The 19,364-nt window shown below is 37.7% G+C and overlaps 2 protein-coding genes and 1 pseudogene across 2 annotated transcripts; 2 read left to right on the forward strand and 1 right to left on the reverse strand.

Annotated features, from left to right (window-relative positions):
- Positions 1-4,588: 4,588 nt before the first annotated feature.
- LOC133878004 (E3 ubiquitin-protein ligase SINAT2-like) lies at positions 4,589-6,654 on the reverse strand. The gene is made up of 3 exons (XM_062316482.1): positions 6,607-6,654; positions 5,425-5,811; positions 4,589-5,022 (listed from the first exon to the last, which is right to left on the reverse strand). The coding sequence occupies exons 1-3, from the start codon at positions 6,634-6,636 to the stop codon at positions 4,702-4,704; spliced, it is 738 nt and encodes a 245-aa protein (XP_062172466.1). The 5' UTR covers positions 6,637-6,654; the 3' UTR covers positions 4,589-4,701.
- A 5,736-nt stretch (positions 6,655-12,390) lies between these two features.
- Positions 12,391-14,210, forward strand: LOC133877212 (peroxidase A2-like). The gene is made up of 4 exons (XM_062315465.1): positions 12,391-12,646; positions 12,769-12,960; positions 13,070-13,235; positions 13,548-14,210. Exons 1-4 carry the CDS (start codon positions 12,425-12,427, stop codon positions 14,003-14,005), a joined length of 1,038 nt encoding a protein of 345 aa, XP_062171449.1. The 5' UTR covers positions 12,391-12,424; the 3' UTR covers positions 14,006-14,210.
- A 3,461-nt stretch (positions 14,211-17,671) lies between these two features.
- On the forward strand, positions 17,672-18,154 carry LOC133877637 (peroxidase 15-like; annotated as a pseudogene).
- The last annotated feature ends 1,210 nt before the right edge of the window (positions 18,155-19,364 follow it).

Consider the following 19,364-nt stretch of genomic DNA (forward strand, 5'->3'; position numbering starts at 1 on the left):
AACCATATATATAAATTTTTGTGTTCTCTACCCGTACTTGTTATATTTTTCTTCTTCTATTTCTCCACTTTTTCATCATTCAAAATCTTAATTTGTTACTATATATAAATCAATATCATAGTGAAGTTTTGCTTCTATTAAAATTTCGGGATACAAATCCACAAGTTGGTTAGCGATATTTGATGGGAAGAATGATGTCAATTTTTGTCATCTAAAGATGCGTGCTCTACCTTCATTAGCGGTGACAATTTATCTTCACCTGTCACGTTTGAATCATGTCAAAGCATGGGTATATATAAAACTATCTACCCTTCAACTTTAACCGGTTAATTTCGTGTTGAGTTTGTGTTCAGTTTGCGGGTCGTGTCAAAAATTGTCAGAACTAAATGCCGCGTGTCAGGTTCGGGTCATCTCGATGCATGGATATACAAATAAGACTGTATAGGTCAATCATAACCCATCACATTTAACTAAATGAGCTAATTAAACCCTTCGACCCTAATCCATTAATTCTCTATCAAATTAACGGATAGTATCAAAACTTGCTAACCCTTTCACAACAATGACTTGCTTTACTATAAAATCTAAATTCTTTTAATCAACCAATTCTTTTTTAATTTTTATATATATATTAACAAAAAAATAGTCTCCCCATTACATTTCGACCGTCTATATTGTTTACCTCGAGGTGTTACGTGGCTTGATATATAGCATATATAGTTTGTTGAACTATCATTATCAGCCTGTGCCTTATTTTTCGAACTATCAACTACCGAGTCTAGCTTTAGAAGCATAAAACGTACAATCTTAAGATTCACATGATGTATTACGAATATCATTTTCAAATTAATCTATTTACTATTTACCCCTGGTGTGACAAATAATTTTTTAGGATCCAAAAAAAAGCAGAAAAAATAAAATAAAAATAATCAAATCATAAAGGACATCAAAATTTATTAGTTCGGCTTAACAAACCTATATCTATAGGCGGAGGCGACCAAAATATCAAAAGATGCGATATAAATTATAGCAGAGAAAAAATCACCAAAATATCGCTCTCACGCAATAAAACTATTTTGTCAAAACAAAGAAAAGAAAAAGAAAATCATCCAAATCTCACTCTCACACAATAAACTTTTTTGTCGAAAAAGAGGAAAAAATGAAGCAGAGCATGCGGAAGCCTCTCTGATCCCTTTCTCAGCATATTCACAAAATTAAAGGTGGAATAGGGAGCAATATATGAGAGCAAATTTGGTTATAGTAAAAGACTTCAAATACTAAAAGGAGGAGTGACAATTGGTTATTCACTCCAAAACCAAAAGCAACAACAAATTGCCCACGGCCTACTACTTGATTATTTGAAACAAATTTCCAACTTGATTTGAATTTCATCAAATCCTTAATGTAATTCTCCACATCACGTCCCCTCCAATACCCCTAAAAGTAATCACAGACACAAACTACAAACATAATCAAGTTCAAGCAATGTTTGAAATTGAGAATTGGAACTAGCTGGTTCAGTCAACATATTTGTTGAATTTTTGGCCTTGCAATTTCTTCACTGTGATATCTCCATGTGTCGTAACCTCCTTAAGAAAATGATATATAATATCAATGTGTTTAGTCCTCTCATGATACATATTTAATTTTTCGTTAAATATATTGTGTTTTGGCTATCATAAAGCATAACAGTCTCATCCTGGTGTAAACCCAGATTGCCAATTAGACCTTTCAACTAAATTGCTTCTTTCGCTGCCTCTACCATTGCCATATACTCTGCCTCCATGGTGGACAAAGCAACTATTGACTGTAATCTCGCATTCCAACTAATGGCACAACCTTTAGAGAGTGAAAACATAACATGTTAGAGATCTTTTATCCAAATCTCCAGCATAATCTAAAACGACATACCCAATATTATTAGAATAGATACCACTGCCACTGTCATAATCCCAACCAACCAATGTAGTGCCCTATAAATACCGAAGCATCCATTTCACTGTCTACAAATGAACCTTGTCGTGATTGGCCATATAACGACTAACAACATTGAGTGCATGTGAAATATCTAAACGAGTGTACACCATAACATACATGATTCTCCCAACTGTGCTAGAGTAAGGAACACGTGGCATGAATTGTTCTTCCTCCTCACTATGCGATGATAAACCTGCTGAATGTTTGAAATGAGCAGCAAGTGAAGTATTCACTAGTTTCGAATTACGCACACCAAAGAGTTCAAGTACTTTTTCTGTGACAATTATAACGTTCTTGCTTTCCTATCCCATTGAATCTCCATCCTAAGGTGTTTTCCAAAAAATTCAACCAATTAAGAATGAAGCAACCACACAACAATCACCAAAATAAGCAAAGTAATAAAACAATAACACATAATTTGGTGACAAAGTGGAAACCCTTTGAAGAATTCCTCAAAGGTAAAACCACTCCCATACTGTCAAATCCAGGAAATTCATCTACTATAGAATAATTCAAATAACAAGTAGTTCGCGCTTGCATAACTTTTGTAACATACACCTCACTTGTATCGAACAAACAACCTATTTGTTCCAACTGTAGGTCCAGAACCTTTGGCCAATTTGTATATTGAGTCTCCTCTTGCAATTCGGAACCCTGGTGGTTGAAGGTTAACAGTTTTGAGTGTGGTTTAAACAATCTCTAAGACAGATTTGGAAGGGAAAACATACGATTACTCTGTTCTCTCTTAGCTCACATGAACGACGACTTCGACAACAATGAAAGTCATGCATAATGATGCTTAAATAGCTCAAACCAATAACTCAATGTTTTAATTGAATTAAAACACTTAAACAAGTGATTATGATGACAATGTTTGGACGCATAAGTAGACTCGTTCGAACTAGTCTAGGATTTGTTTCACGACTTATAACTTGACGGCGTCCATACCTACACCTAACGACCCTTGAGAACGAGCTTCTTGGGAGTGAGCTATGGACTTCAATGAACCATGCATGCCAATACCTCTAGCAGCCGAGCTAGTGAATGAGGCTCTTGGATCTCTTCCTTGATGTTGCTCGTCTAGACTTATTGTGAACGAGGTACTAACCGAACTTCTTGTGGGCTTCACTTAATTCTTCATAAGAACCCTCATTTTGGACCACCATTGACCGAGGTACCAAACGAGGTCCTCGGTTCTTCACAACTTTGAGATCAAGCTTACGTACATACAAAGTACCCTGACCAAATTTCACTTACATTAATTTTTTTGGACACCAAATTTGACAATCATAAAACCTAACAAAACTCATCACTCAATTGAGATTTCAATATGTTAATCTCCAACATGCTTTTAGCAGCGATAATTATGTCATCCACATAGAGCAACAAATATACAAACGTGACAATTGTGTGTATTAACGTGACAATTGCATGTAATACACACAATTGTCATAGATACTTATAGAGTAACCATGATCGACCATAATGGTATCAAAGCTTGTACCACTGCCTCGAAAATTGTTTCAAGCTATATAATTATCTCCTCAATCGACAAAACAAGATCTTCTTTACCTTCAACAATGAACTTCTCTGGTTGATGCATATAGATGGTTTCTTTGAGTTCACCATGTAAAAAAGCAGTTTTCACATCAAGTTGCTCAAGTTTCAAATAAAATAGAACAACCATGGCATGCAACACGTGAATAGAGTTATGTTTCATAACATGAGAGAAAACTTCATTAAAGTCTACACCCTCTCTTTAACTATAGCACTTGCACCAAGCAAACCTTGAACCTAGCATCCTCAATTCTTAAGATCCATTTGCACCCAACAGTCTTAGCACCCTTATGCAATTTCATAAATTATGAAGTCTGGTTCTTATGAAGAAACTCAATCTCCTCATTCATAGCGACAACCCATTGTGCATACTCACTACTTGTGACAACTTTTGAATAAGTAGAAGGCTCCTGAACCCCAGTTTCCTCTGCTACATTAAGTGCATACGCTACCAAATCTGCATAGCCATTTCTCTGAGATGGCCTAATTTGCCTTATTTGTCTACTAGTTGTAATACTTGATTCTTGTTCTTCTTGTGGATTATCATCATTAGAACTTGAACCATGGCCACCTATAACGGACTGATCTCGAGTGTCATCTCGCACCCTCTGTGAAGCTGAGAAAACCCAGTAGAAAATCCAAACAATCGAGAAAAAAAAAAATTGAAAAACAAGGAATACACAAAAGAAGAGAAGCGTCAGCACTACGGTAAGGCTATAGGCAGCATAATCATTGTCTTCATACTTTAACCCCCCTCAATAATAATTCTTGGTTCTGTAAGGCCATGATAAGAGACCCAGACAAGGGGGGAGTAGTAATAGATGAACAAATGTTCAAGCATTTCGGCCTTTGATCTGTATAATGGATGTGATAAATTGTTCGTCATTGTGGAAGCTATAGTGTCACCTAATCATTACAGAGTTTGTCAATCCTCCATATGCCTAATTCCTCACATTGCATGAACATGGTGAGTAGGCCTTTGTTATGCATGTCAGGTAAATTTGAAAGACCATCAAACATTAAAGTCATCACAAAGATGCCTTGTCTTCCTAGATTGCAAATTAATGATAACTGATCTCAATTTAACAAGAAACACAGAATCTACCCATTTACAATGTAATAAATGAACTTATCTATTCAGCCTTTTAAAGTGGTTATTATAATATCTCATTGCTCTTTCCATATACGACCAGAAACTTTCAGCTTCAACTCCTGCCTATTGCTGCCAGAAAAGAAGAGTGCTAGATTTCTCTGAATAATTAATCCATCTTGACTATCCCTTACCTTTTTATGGCTATCCCTGATACTCCTTGGTATACCTTGCCATGTAAGTTTCCTGCCATTTCCGCCAACTTCCAGATTGTAACTAAATTGCTTGGCCTCATCTTCATCACCCATGAATCGCAGGAAGGCCATGTAAACGGGTGCCATTTCAAGATGGAATGCCTCAAAGTGCAAGCAGAACTGACGGCCAAAGCAGTTGAAGACCTGAACCAGATGAAAGAATTGCAAGGTGGTTTCAAATATTTGGTGCAAATCAAATAAAACTGAATGCAAAAGAAAAAAGTTGCATTAGACTACCATTAGGATATAAAGGATAAGAGTGCTAAATATGGCTCCCTTTTTCCAGCTTTTCTTTAAGCATAAGCCTATTTCTACCCATTCTTTCTGAGAGCCAAATAAAAGGCAGAAAAGAACACTGTTGACATAATAAGATATGTATATTCTTCTTTTTTATTTTATTTTCTATATAAGTAATCAAAATATCATTAAAATCGTAAGGCGCTACCAGGTACGCTGGAAGTATACAAGATAAAATGTATAGCTAGAAGGAGAAAAAAGAATAAGAACATCTTGATAACTAATTACTGAAGAGAGAACAACTCTAACAGTTAACATCCATATAGCATTTCCAACTTCTTGAGGATTGGATTTCACATATCTGTGGCTGAAAGTACATCCATCTTGCATATCAACCTTGTGATCCTTCTTGAGATGCATGACAAGGAGTGGGACATCACCAGTGACAGAACAATCAGCTCCAGCATAAGGGCAGTTGTAGTGACGATATTTACAGTGTTTCTCATGTTTGAGCTTGCTGTAATATGGGAATATATCGTGACAACCCAATACTTGGTGCCTGCATGGGCGCTCTAGTGACTCTGCTACTTTCTCTAAAGCCAAGCACCTTATATTTCCAAGCTCATGGCGGCATGTGGGGCAACAGTTGTGCACTCTAGCCTTGCAGTTTGAACATAGAGTGTGGCCATTTGGACACTAAGGCATAAAATAGTGTAAGTTACTATTAGTAACATTCTCTTTTTTTCTTCTTCATAAAACAGTTCAATAGAAATATCTGCAAGTAATGCAGTGTGCAATAAACAGCTAAAGATGCTTAAAATAATCAAGCAGTTTATGACTCTGTTTAATTGCAAAATAAGACAGAAAAAGGGGTCAATGATGAAGCCATGAAGGATGGTGTGTTCAAAAAGACCATGTCTAAAATAGTGGTCAATATGAGATTTACAAAGAGTTTAGGCCTTTTGGGAAAAGGCAATAATCTAGAGGGACAATATTTTTTTTTTGGGGGGGGGTGTTAATTTTTGATGGTTTACTTCAGAAAAATATATACTATTGGGGAAATTTTAAATTTTGGGGGTTCTGTAGCCCCCAAGCTATAAGTTAGTTTCTCCCCTACTCGAGATAACAAATTTGGCAATTAGCCAACTGGAATTACATCATGTCACCCTGCTCATATAGATTTCACCCACCCCCTCCATGACTAAATACTTAATATCATTCTTGGATTTTTCTGAACTGATTGAAGATAACTCTTTTTGACTTTGTATCACAATTTCTTGTTGTTCTGACAGTGAATGCTTCATAAATTACAATCAAAACATTTTGTATGAGAGCAAGTAAAATTGCAACCACTGAATTCTGTTTATAAGCAATAATGTCCATGACTATAAATTGAGGATTTCCAATTAGACAAAGGAAGCACTAAGGTGTGTAAAGAAAATGTAATTCTCCAGAATTATGCAGGTTGTAAGTTCAGAATCTAGAGCATATCTGGTATATTGGAGGGTACATTAGATTCATGCAAACAGGGCACTCAAGTAGCTCTAACCAGACTGCTTTCTTTGCTGACTTTGTGGTATCAATGATCAAAATGGGGAATATCAGCGTGTTAATGGGGACGTAAGGAGAAATTAGACTCAACTGCGCTGCAGTTAACGCAAACACTACTTCTGGATCAGATGGTCTCTTGCATAGCTCTATTTAAATGACAGATAAGAGATAAGGCTGATCGAGTACAAAGAAGCTAAATGCAAGCGAATATATGGTGTGTATATCTACACCTTTTGCTTCACATGTGGTGCTTTTGTGCAACTAACTATACGTATGTGCAAGCTTTTATCTGTGTTTTGAGTGTTTGATGCAAAAAATTCTGTATGAATAAATGAGGGAGGCTTGAGTGATCGATGCTTTTCTCCTCTTTCATATATCGAAAGATCGAGTACGGTATGGACTATGGAGTGTATTGAGACAGGGAATTTTTAGTGCTTTTATCCACCTTTTGTACTATATTTTATTAGTGAATTTCTTTTATGCCAAACCATATATATAACTTTTTGTGTTCTCTACGTGTACTTGTTATATTTTTCTTCTTCTATTTCTCCATACTTTTTTTATCATTCAAAATCTTAATTTGTTATTATAAACTAGTAAAATTTTGGGATACAAATCCACAACTTGGTCAGCGAGATTTGATGTGGAGAATGATCTCAATTTTTGTCATCTAAAGATGCGTGCTCTACTTTCATTAGCGGTGACATTTTATCTTCGCGTGTCGTGTTTGAATCATGTCGAAGCATGGGTATATATAAAATTATATTCCCTTTAATCTTAACCTAATAATTTTGTGTTTGATTTGTGTTCAGTTCGCAGGTCGTGTCAAAAATTGCTAAACCTAAATGCAGCGTGTCGAGTTCGGGCCACTTCGACGCATATATGGGTATAAAATTAAGACTGTATAAGTCAATCATAACCCATCACATTTAACTAAATGAGTTAAACTTTTCAATCTTAGCCCACTAATTATGTATTAGATTCACGGATAATGTCAAAACTTGCTAACCCTTCCATGCCTTCAGATTCTCCTCAATCGTCGCCAACAACAGCTTCGCCACCTTCCGAGGGAACAAGCCGTCGAAATTGGCACTGTCCATGACCATCAAAACCACCGACCGGGTCCCGCTAGTCAGTGCCAACCTCCGGCCGATCGTGTGGTCGAAATTGAAGTCCGACAAGAGGTTCTCCACCATTGGATCCCTCACCTTCCCGTAGTGCCTCAGCAAATGGCACTGCGCGCACACCACTGGCTTCTCGGAACTGAGCGTTTCGGTCTCGGTCTCGGTCTCGGTCTTAGTCTTAGTCTCAGGGGTCGATTAAAAGGCCCTTCTTGAGCGAGCTAGGAAACTCGAACTCGTGAGTGACCGACACGAGATGGTCACGTGAGTGATAACTCGGGCTCTTCTCGGAGGGCTTGAGGAAGAAACCGGGGTGTTTAGGGTCCAAGCCCTACATGTGGACCCCACAGCTGGCGCACACGATGTGGGTAGTGGCCACGTCGTAATTTCCATTGCAGGTGAGGGACAAAGATGGGATCGAAGAAAAATAACATAAGGAATTGAGTGGCGGGGGTTTGATAGTGCTTTGAGGTTGGAGGTTTAGGGTTTGTGAGAGTGAAGAAGAAGAACAAGGGTTCGTAAGGGATTGGGCTAAGATTGAGAGTGAAAGGAAGAGAGGGTGTTTCAGCTTTTTGGGTGAAGAAAGGTTTTGAGCAATGGTGAGCATTTCTACTCTAACAATTGTTTAAAGCTCTTTCTTCTTCTTCTTCTTCTAGGATGACAAGGGGTTTAAGGGTTTAAGTGCCTGCTGACTGAAGCCGCGTCGTTTCAGATGTAAACCAAATGACGGCATTTTTGTGTGATGAAGGCCAATTAAGAGGGAAATTGCCCAAAACCTTAACCCAGTTGCTTTCCCAATATAAGCCCAGCCCATTCAATTCAACACCACAACCTCGGAGGATTAGAGGATCATAATATCATAACATTACGTTACCCAAAAACAATAATAATAAAAATAAAAATAATGTAAAATCAATCTTAATGTTTGTACCGATTTGTAATAAGTTTTTAAGGATTTAAAAAGTAACTTAAAATTTCATATGGTAAGCAGAAATAACAAATAAATTCTTATGTTAACTTCTTATTTAAAATCTTTGCAGAAACCATTAGTATGTCACATTATCCCCAATCCGCATTTGGCATGTTTCCTTTTATAAAAAATCAAAAAAATAAAATAAAAAGCACCGAAAATAAGAATAATAGGCTTCCAAATAGTTGGAATCACATGAATTACTTTGCCAATTATTCTTAGACAAGTTTACATGCGAATATACATATAATTAAACACATTTATTTTTATATCCAGACAATGTGGAACGTCACAAGTATATATCCTCTTTGGGTTTAAACCATTTATTAATGTCCCCCCCGCACAAGAAATGGACAGAATTCTAGATGCTTGAAAGTTGAAATGAAATTTGCCAAAATCTTATTGAATTACGCAACTCAATAAAGAAAAAAGACAAAAATGGCATATTTGTGATGGAAACAATACACGTTTTGATAATTAAGGAATATTTGGCATGCATAATGATAATATTCAGGTGCTCACACTTTTGGACGAGCTCAGTGTCGTACTTTCTGCAACCGGCTAAAAAATTTTACCGGTGTTAGTGATTCTGATCCGACCCTAAACTCAACCTACTTAGAAATTCTTGAAGGAATATGCGCGAAAAACGCACTACAAAAAAAATTGCATTTTGCCACTTGCAAATCGCCACGTGTACGGAGACAACACACGTGGCAAACATGTTGCCACGTGTAAATGACCACGTGTGTGAGGCGTGGTAGATCCGGTTGTTACGAATTGTACAATTTGCCGCATGTATAGTAAATACACATGGCACAGTGGCCACGAGTATTGGAGTACACGCGGCAACTGTGCCTCGTGTATCACCGTAGCATTGTAGCTTACCCAATGTTTAGGATAGCACCGTAGCATTGTAGCTTATCCAATGTTTAGGGTTGACATAGGGTATTTGCTGTATGTGACGTTTTGAAATTTTTTTAAAATATTTAGGACGGGGAAGAGACTTTAGGAAAGCTGTTGAGAATGCTTTAATTATTTTCCCTAAATTTTTGAGAATTTTCCAATCTAATGAACTTTCTAAGGGGGTATGTTTGTAACTCGCTTGCCAAACACTTTCACACTGATTCTATGCTATTAGACTATCTGAATAACACATAAATTTAGGTAGCTTAAAAGATCGATTACGTGTGTACGTAGCCAGCCTACTTATTCCGAATGGCCCAACATGCGAGACTTACTTATTCTAGGCAAATAAGTTTTATAATTCTTCCTTTTTAGGTTATTTGAATTTCTATATTATTCAAACAGTCTAAAAACATAATATCAGTCCAAACGTGTCTGTTATATATATTGTTTTTAATGTTAAAACTACTTGAGGGGCCTATAGTACTGGTTATAATTTACATTAGGCTTGGCAATTCGGGTTGGCGTATCAACTCGTTTAGTTAATTTGGTAATAAATGTGTCATTAACGCGTCGTAAATATATCATAAACGGGTTGGCTGGTAATAAACGTGTCATAAACAGGTTGGCGGGTTATAAACGGGTTATAGCCTAAACTCAAACCCTATGCATTCGTGTCATGCTCGTGTCAAATTCGTGAGTCGTATCAAAATTGTCAAGCTTAATTTACATCTCCTCCAACATGGATGCATGTGCATTAATTTCTAATCAACTTCGGACTTTCAAAGGGAAGCAATTTGCTTTTCATTTTCAACAATCTTTATAGCTTTTAATTCAACCCCCAGTATTTTTCAACAACCTTAACTTTTAGCGTAGAAAAAAAAAATTCTGAATTTATTAGTAAGGATTTTCTAGCTTTTCATTTAATTCTAGGTGGTGTGATATTTTTGTTCGTTGCATTAATAATAGCCGTTGGGTTTGGTTGTGGATGAGGGTGTACGGTTATGTGGAGACAATTTTGAAAGTTGTAGAGTACTTTCTTTTCTTTGTGAGAGTTGGGTATGTATGGCAAGCTAGTGAACATAAATAAATAGAATAATAAAAAAAAAATTAAGTTAGTAAAAAGTAATAGATGTGATATAAAAGAAAAAAAAAAATTTGTGTAGTAAAGTAAAAAAAATTTGTACTATAGTAATTTTTTTTATTTGAATAGTAATAAAAAAATTATTGATGTAATATAAAAAATGAAAAAAATTATAATGTAAAAGCTTCTTCAGTTGGCCTATAGATAGTTATTTATATCCACTCCAACATGCATGCATAGTACGTACCGACCACAATCTAATAAATTCTAGACTTTTTCAATCTAATTTATGAACTTTCCAAGGGACTGGGTGCGTTTGTAACTCACTAGCCAAACGCCTTCTAAATGATTTTATGTTATTAGACTGTTTGAATAACATATATAAATTTAAATAGCTTAAAAGATGAGATTTATGTATATATAGAGCTTGCTTGTTCCGAATAATCTAATTAACATGTGAGATCTACATACTTATTTGGAACAAATGAGTCTTGTAATTTTTTCTTTTAGGTTGGCCAAATGTTTATGTAATTCGTACATAATAACATAAGATCTTAGTCCAAACGTGTTATATTATTTTTCATGCAAAAGCTGCTTGAGTGCCTGTGATTACAATTTATATTCCCTCCAACATGGAATGTACTACGTTTTATGCATTTATAATGAACTTTAGACTTTAATTTCCAACATAGATGCTTATGTACTACGTTTATGTAACGGAATTTATGAACTTCTAATCAACTTTAGACTTTTCCAATCCAATGAAACTTCCAACGTACGGGGTGTGTTTATACCTCACTTGCGCCAAACGACTTGTCAAGGATTCTGAACAACATAAAAAATTTGAATAATTTAAAAGATAGGATTACTGGCTTACGTATTCCAAATAGCTTTATATGCCGGACCCATTTGTGCAAACAAGTTAGCATGCGGGCAACTCTTTTCTCTTAATCATTTGTTTGTTTCGACGTAAAATATTTTTTTGTGTTTGGTTTGTACAAAAAATTTATTAACTGTAAAAAATAATCGATGATGAAATTTTAACGATGTGGCTGGATTCGATGCCACTGGCCAAATTCTGGCTAGTTACGTCGAAATCTGGCACAGTAACCAAATTTCGATCAGTAATGCCAGAGTATGGCATAGTTGCCGAAATTTGAAGATGGTAGCTGGAATTTAGCCAGTGCTGCAGGATTTCGGCGACCGGATTCCAAAATTTGGAAACCTTCTGCAATAGATTCGGACTACGAATAAACTCTAATGGCAAGTGGTGGATGATTCCTACAAATGTGCGTGCAAGAATGAGAAGTTTAAAATCAGAAAATGATTTACGGTTTTAAAAACAACAAATTATTTTAGAAAAATTTAAAAAAAAATTTCTGTCGAACTGAAAAATAATTTTTATTGATCATCATTTTCGGTGTGTTGCACTAAACACCGAAAAATGCAAAAGAAATCCTAAACAAGCGGAGCGCCCTTACATGTCTGAATTTTTGTCTTATTGGAGCAGCTAAGTACGACAACAGGCGGCCAAACGTGTTATTATACTTATTTTTTATTTTTTACTTTTTTTTATCTTTTTTTTTTTTATGTGGGTAAGTAACATGCTTGTCACTTTTTAAATAAAGGACCACAATTTGCTCTATCAAACACCCAAGTCATTCTTGTTTACAGAGAAAGATGTCTTCTTCTTCTTCTTCTTACTGTACTGTGATTGGTCTATTCTTGGCATTTTTGCTTGGAGGATCATCATGCAATGGACAGCTGACTCCAACATTTTATAACGAAACATGTTCAAACGTGACGAGCATCGTACGTGGAGTCATTGAGCAGGCGTTGCTGACCGACACCCGGATTGGCGCCAGCCTTATCAGGCTTCATTTCCATGATTGCTTTGTCAACGTACGTCTCCCCAGCTCCTCATTATTTGCTCTATTTCTTCCTCCCTTAATCTAATTAATATTGTGCATCAAGTACACTTTTGATTGTCTAAATTCTGCAGAAACATGTTGACTTTGTTGTAGGGGTGTGATGGATCAATTTTGTTGAACAACACCGACACCATAGAAAGCGAGAAAGAGGCTGCCCCAAATAATAACTCAGTGAGGGGTTTTGGTGTTGTCGATGACATAAAGACTGCGTTGGAAAGCGCTTGTCCCGGCATTGTTTCCTGCGCCGATATCCTCGCCATTGCATCTGAAGCATCAGTTTCACTGGTATTGTATATATAAAACAACAAGACACCCTTCTCGATCTTCGATCAAACATTTATTTTAGTGTATGTTGTTTGCATGACAGACAAACTAATATCCATGCTCACTGCAGGCAGGAGGCCCCTCGTGGGATGTTTTACTTGGAAGAAGGGATGGCACAACAGCAAACCGATCTGGTGCTAATCTTGCCCTTCCAGGACCCTCCGAGACCATAGCAGCTATAAAATTAAAGTTCTCAAACGTCGGCCTGAACACCACCGATGTAGTTGCTCTCTCTGGTAACTCTTGCTTTCTAACTTAGAGCATTCTAACTCATCTACCCAAATCTTATTTTTGCTAGTCAGGATACCAAAATAGCAGTAAAAGAAGCTGTACGCATGTTCAGCAATTTGGATAAACATTTGTCATGATTTGGTGAATTGCTAATATACAATGCTCACAAATGTACAAACAAAGTACTTTTAATCGATCTCTAAGATTCTCCATCGTCTCAATAAAGAACAAAGACAAAAATGGCATATTTGTGATGGAAACAAAACACGTTTTGATAATTAAGGAATATTAATTGGGCATGCATGCATAATCTTCAGGTGCTCACACTTTTGGACGCGCTCGGTGTCTGACTTTCGGCAACCGGCTATACAATTTTACCGGTGTTGGTGATTCTGATCCGACCCTGAACTCAACCTACTTAGAAACTCTCAAAGGAATATGCGCGGAGAACGGAACAGGGACTGATCTGACCAATCTCGACCTCACCACGCCGGATGCTTTTGACAATAAATACTACTCTAATCTTCAAGTCAACGAGGGCCTGCTGCAGAGTGATCAAGAGCTGTTCTCAACTACTGGGGAGGATACTATTGACATTGTTAACAACTATAGTGCTAACCAGACTGCTTTCTTTGCCAGCTTTGTGGCATCAATGATCAAAATGGGGAATATCAGTGTGTTAACGGGGACACAAGGAGAAATTAGACTCAACTGCGCCGCAGTTAATGCAAACGCTACTTCTGGATCAGATGGTCTCTTGCATAGCTCTATTTAAATGAGAGATAAGAGATAAGGCTGATCGAGTACAAATAAGCTAAATGCAAGCTACTATATGGTGTGTATATATATACCTTTTGCTGCACATGCATGTGGTGCTTTTGTGCAACTAACTATACGTATATGCAAGCTTTTATCTTTGTTTTGAGTGTTTGATGCAAAAAAATTCTGTACATGAATAAATGAGGGAGGCTTGAGTGATCGATGCTTTTCTCCCCTTTCATATATCGAAAGATCGAGTACGGTATGGACTATGGAGTGTATTGAGACTTGGAATTTTTAGTGCTTTTATCCACCTTTTGTACTCTATTTTATTAGTGCATGAATTTCTTTTATGCCAAACCATATATTTTGTGTTCTCTGCGTGTAATTGTTATATTTTTCTTCTTCTATTTCTCCACACTTTTTTATCATTCAAAATCTTAATTTGTTATTATAAATTAGTAAAATTTCGGGATACAAATCCACAATTTGGTTAGCGAGATTTGATGGGAAGAATGATCTCAATTTTTGTCATTTAAAGATGCGTGCTCTACTTTCATTAGCGGTGACAATTTATCTTCGCGTGTCACGTTTGAATCATGTCGAAGTATGTGTGTATATATATATATATATATATATATATCCTTCAACTTTAACCTGTTAATTTTGTATTCAGTTCGTGGGTTGTGTCAAAAATTGCTAGACCTAAATGCTGCGGTCAAGTTCGGGTCATCTCGATGCATGGGTATAAAAATCAGATTGTATAAGTCAACCATAACCCATCACATTTAACTAAATGAGCTAAATCCTTCAATGCTAGCCCACTAATTCTATATCAGATTCACGGATAGTGTCAAAACTTATTAACCCTTCCACGCCTTCCGATTCTCCTCAGTTGTCGCCAACAATAGTTTCGCCACCTTCCGAGGGAAGGACCCGTCAAAATTGGCGCTTCCATGACCATCAAAACCACAGATCGGGTCCCGCCAGTCAACTCTAACCTCCGGCCGATCGTGTGGTCGAAATCGAAGTCCGGCACGAGGTTCTCCACCGTCGGATCCTTCACCTTCCCGAAATGCCTCAGCGAGTGGCATCGCGCGCGCACCACCGGCTTCTCGGAACTGAGCGTTTCGGTCTTGGTTTCAGTCTCAGTCTCGGGGTCTATTAAAAGGCCCTTCTTGAGTGAGCTAGGAAACTTGGACTCGTGAGCTACCGACACGAGATGGGCACTTAAGTGATAACTCTGGCTCTTCTTAGAGGGCTTGAGGAAGAAACCGGGGTGTTTCGGGTCCGAGCTTTGCATGTGGACCCCTCAACCAGCGCACACGACGTGGGTAGTGGCCTCGTCTAATTTCCATTGCGAGTGAGGGGTAGAGATGGGATCGAAGAAAAATAATAGAAGGAATTGAGTGGCGGGGGTTTGATAGGGCTTTGAGGTTGGGGGTTTAGGGTTTGTGAGAGTGAAGAAGAAGAACAAGGGTTCGTTAGGGATTGGGCTAAGATTGAGAGCGAAAGGAAGCGAGGGTGTTTCAGCTTTTTGGATGAAGAGAGGTTTCGAGCAATTGTTAGCATTTGTACTCTAACTATTGTTTTCAGCTCTTTCTTCTTCTTCTTGGAAGACATGGGGTTTAAGGGTTTAAGCGCCTGCTGATTGAAGCGGCGTCGTTTCAAATGTAAACCAAATGGTGGCGTTTTTGTGTGATGAGGGCTAATTAAGAGGGAAATTGCCCAAAACCCTAACCAAGTTGCTTTCCCAATATAAGCCCAGCCCATTCAATTCAACACCACAACCTCGGAGGGCTAGAGGATCAAAATATCATAACATTACGCTATCCAACAACAACAACAACAACAATAATAATAATAATGTAAAATCAATCTTTATGTTTGTACCTATTTGTAATAAGTTTTTTAGGATTTAAAAAGTAACTTAAAATTTCATATGGTAAGCATAAATAATAAATAAATTCTTATGTTAACTTCTTGTTTAAAATCTTTGCAGAAACCATTACTATGTCACATTATCTCCAATCCGCATTTAGCACGTTTCCTTTTATTAGAAAAAAGAAAAAGAAAAGAATATAAATATTCTAACAGAATATATATTTAAAAACTAAAAGCACCGAAAATAAGAATAATAGGCTTCCAAATAGTTGGAATCACATGAATTACATTGCCTTTTCTTAGACAGGTTTACATGCGAGCTAGTATATATATAAACACACTTCCATTTTTATATCCAGACAACGTGAGACTTAACAAGTATATATATTCTAGGGTTAAAACTTAAAACCATTAAATGTCCCCCACACAAGAAATGGACAGAATTCTAGATGCTTGAAATTAAAGTTGAAATGAAATTTGCCATAATCTTATTGATTTACGCAATTCAAACGGTCAAAAACCATATAAATTAATGCGAGGCAGAATTTATTAGCCAGTAAGAATCCAAGTAAAGGAATTTGTGTCCGACAATCTTTTCAGATTTTCAACCCCGCCGACTGCTTTTCATGATTACATGCATTCTACGTTAATGTGACAGAACTCAAGAATTTCTAATGGTTTGTTTAAGTGTTGAATTTTTAAAATTAGAATTGAATTTTTATTCTGTTTGTGAATTTTGAAGATATAATTTGTTTAGAAAAAGTTAACTAAAATATGATTTATTTTTGAAAAACTTGAATAAAATATAATTTATTTTTGAAAAATATAGAATTTCCAAAATTCCGTACCCAAAACACACCAAACCAACTTGAGAATTTTCCAATCTAACTTACATTTCAACGGTTAGAAAACACATATTTGTCACTTTATATATATTGAAGTCAATATTCTTGTTTATAGAATATTACAGAATTAAAGATGTCTTCTTCTTATCACTGTACTGTGATAGCTCTATTCTGTGCATTTTTTCTTGGAGTATCTCTATGCCATTGCTATGGCAGGCTGACTCCAAGATTTTATAACGAAACATGTCCAAACGTGTTGAGCATCGTGTGTGGAGTCGTTGAGGAGGCGTTGCAGAGCGATCCCCGAATTGGCGCCAGCCTTATCAGGTTTCATTTCCATGACTGCTTTGTCAATGTCTGGGATTCGGCCCATCCCTGGCCAAAACAGCCAGATCTCGGCCGCCTGGCCGGGATCTGGCCTTCCCCGACCAAAAGCTTGGTCGAGGTCATGGTCGAGTCCGAGATTGTCTTGGTTAATTCTGGGTTTCCGGTGGGTCGGGGTGCTGGGTTTCCGGTGGGTCAGGGTGCTGGGTTTCCAATGGCCGAGGTGGAGTTGTGGTGGTCGGCGTGCTGAGTTTCCGGCGGTGTAAGGTTTCCGGCCGGGGGGGTTCAACAAGGGATGAAAGGGTATTTTTATCTATGTACTAAAATTTGTTTTTAACTTATTTTAATATTAAGCTGATGTGGAGCCTCTCATTAAGCTTCATATCAGTTTGTAAGCTTCTCTTTGTAAAAGTTTAAGTACCACTAGCATTTCTCTTTATTAGGATTTTCAGTCACGTCCGACTGACAATAGATAAAATGTCCATTACACTTAAGAAGGTGATCGAGCCACCATTTGACCAAATGCTAGTGGCCTAACCACCCGACTACCTCTCAAGTTTTCTTTTTTCTTTGTAATTAATTTTTATATTTTTTACTTTTTATTGCGCATGTTTTGATGAAGAATTGGCATGCATAACTTTTCAAGTGCTCACACATTTGGACGTGCTCAGTGTGTGACTTTTAGTTACCGATTATACAATTTCAATAGCACTTGCAATCCCTATCCGACCCTGAACTCAACCTACTTAGAAACTCTCCAAGGAATATGCCCAGAAAACGGAACTAGGTCTGGAACTGAGCTGACCAATCTCGACGTCACTACGCCGGATGCTTTTGACAATTCCTACTTCTCTAATCTTCAAGTCAACAAGGGGCTTCTGCAGAGTGATCAAGAGCTATTCTCAACTACAGGGGAGGATACATCTACCATTGACATTGTTAACAACTATAGTGCTAACCATACTGCTTTCTTTGCTGACATTGTGCTATCAATGATCAAAATGAGGAATATCAGCGCGTTAATGGGGACAGAAGGAGAAATTAGGCTCAACTGCACTGCAATTAATGCAAACGCTTTTGGATAAGATGGTCTTTTGCATACCTCTATTTAAATGAGAGATAAGGCTTCCTATTCCTTTTTGAATAGCCCAAGGTTTGATGGGCCTCCAATGAATTTAAAAGAGTTGTCTCCTCCTCCTTATTCTTCTCTTTGCTCTTATATATAGGATTATGGGCAGTTTAAGCGGTTGCGGGCTAAAACGATGAAATTTCAACTGTAAAAATCGTTCACCGACGACTGACGCCCTACCTCCAAAAAGGTCAAACCAATGTATCCTACGGCCCACAGGCCACAGTGCTCCAAAAGGTCAAACCACGAGTCCCTCTTGCGCTGTGCTTGTGAGGGAAAAAGAAAAAGAAAAAGAAATAGGGACCATCGAGCCACGCAAAAGCCTGTCAGTCACAACAAGGACCATCCCACCCTTTTTTTTTTTGAAGAAAATATTAATTTTCATTAATCAAGAGAAGGGTACATAACAAGCCACCATAAAGGTGTACACAAGATCCACCTAAGAGGTGTACATAAGCCACCACCATAAATGTGTATACCCAACCTGAGCCAACAAACAACTCAGACCATTATAGATAGAATGCTACAAATGAAACTTAGCCAACCAAAACGATGCATATGCGGTGACCTAAAACTATACTTGTACAGGGAATCGGTCACACATTTTGGGCTAAAAGCACTGACTAAATTACTAAGCACAAAGCAAACTGCCAACACAAGCATACAGGAACAAGAAAAACCCAAAACAGAAACTGCCTTCTAGGAGGATCACCACCGGAGGCTGCACGTGGGGCACACGCGCCACTGCAAGAAGACCCCCAACAACGGCCGTTCACCAAAAGCCTCTGATCTCCACCATACACGGCCAAAACAAACGGTTCGTGGTCACCACGCGCCACACTGAACAGAAACCACCCAAACGCGTGATGACCACGCGCCGACCACAGGGACTAAAATTGGTCGTGGAAAGCGGCTGTAGCACCAGAAAGCAACGGCGAACAAGCCTGGAGGGCGCGTGTCCAACAGAAGACGACAGAAAATCGAAGATTTGACCTCCAAGAAAACTAACGTGTCAAAACTCGGCCAAGATCTCCGCCGTCGGCATGCACAGGACGACCACTCCCCTCCGGCACCTTCTCCAGTGAGTTCACCTGCCAAAACAAACTAAAAAACAAGAAAAAACTAAACCGCCATAGTCCAAAAGGACTATGAGGACCATAACCACCAACGGATCTAGTCCGTGGGGACTAGAG

Source organism: Alnus glutinosa, chromosome 9, assembly GCF_958979055.1.
Source record: "Alnus glutinosa chromosome 9, dhAlnGlut1.1, whole genome shotgun sequence".
In the NCBI taxonomy this organism is placed as follows: domain Eukaryota; kingdom Viridiplantae; phylum Streptophyta; class Magnoliopsida; order Fagales; family Betulaceae; genus Alnus; species Alnus glutinosa.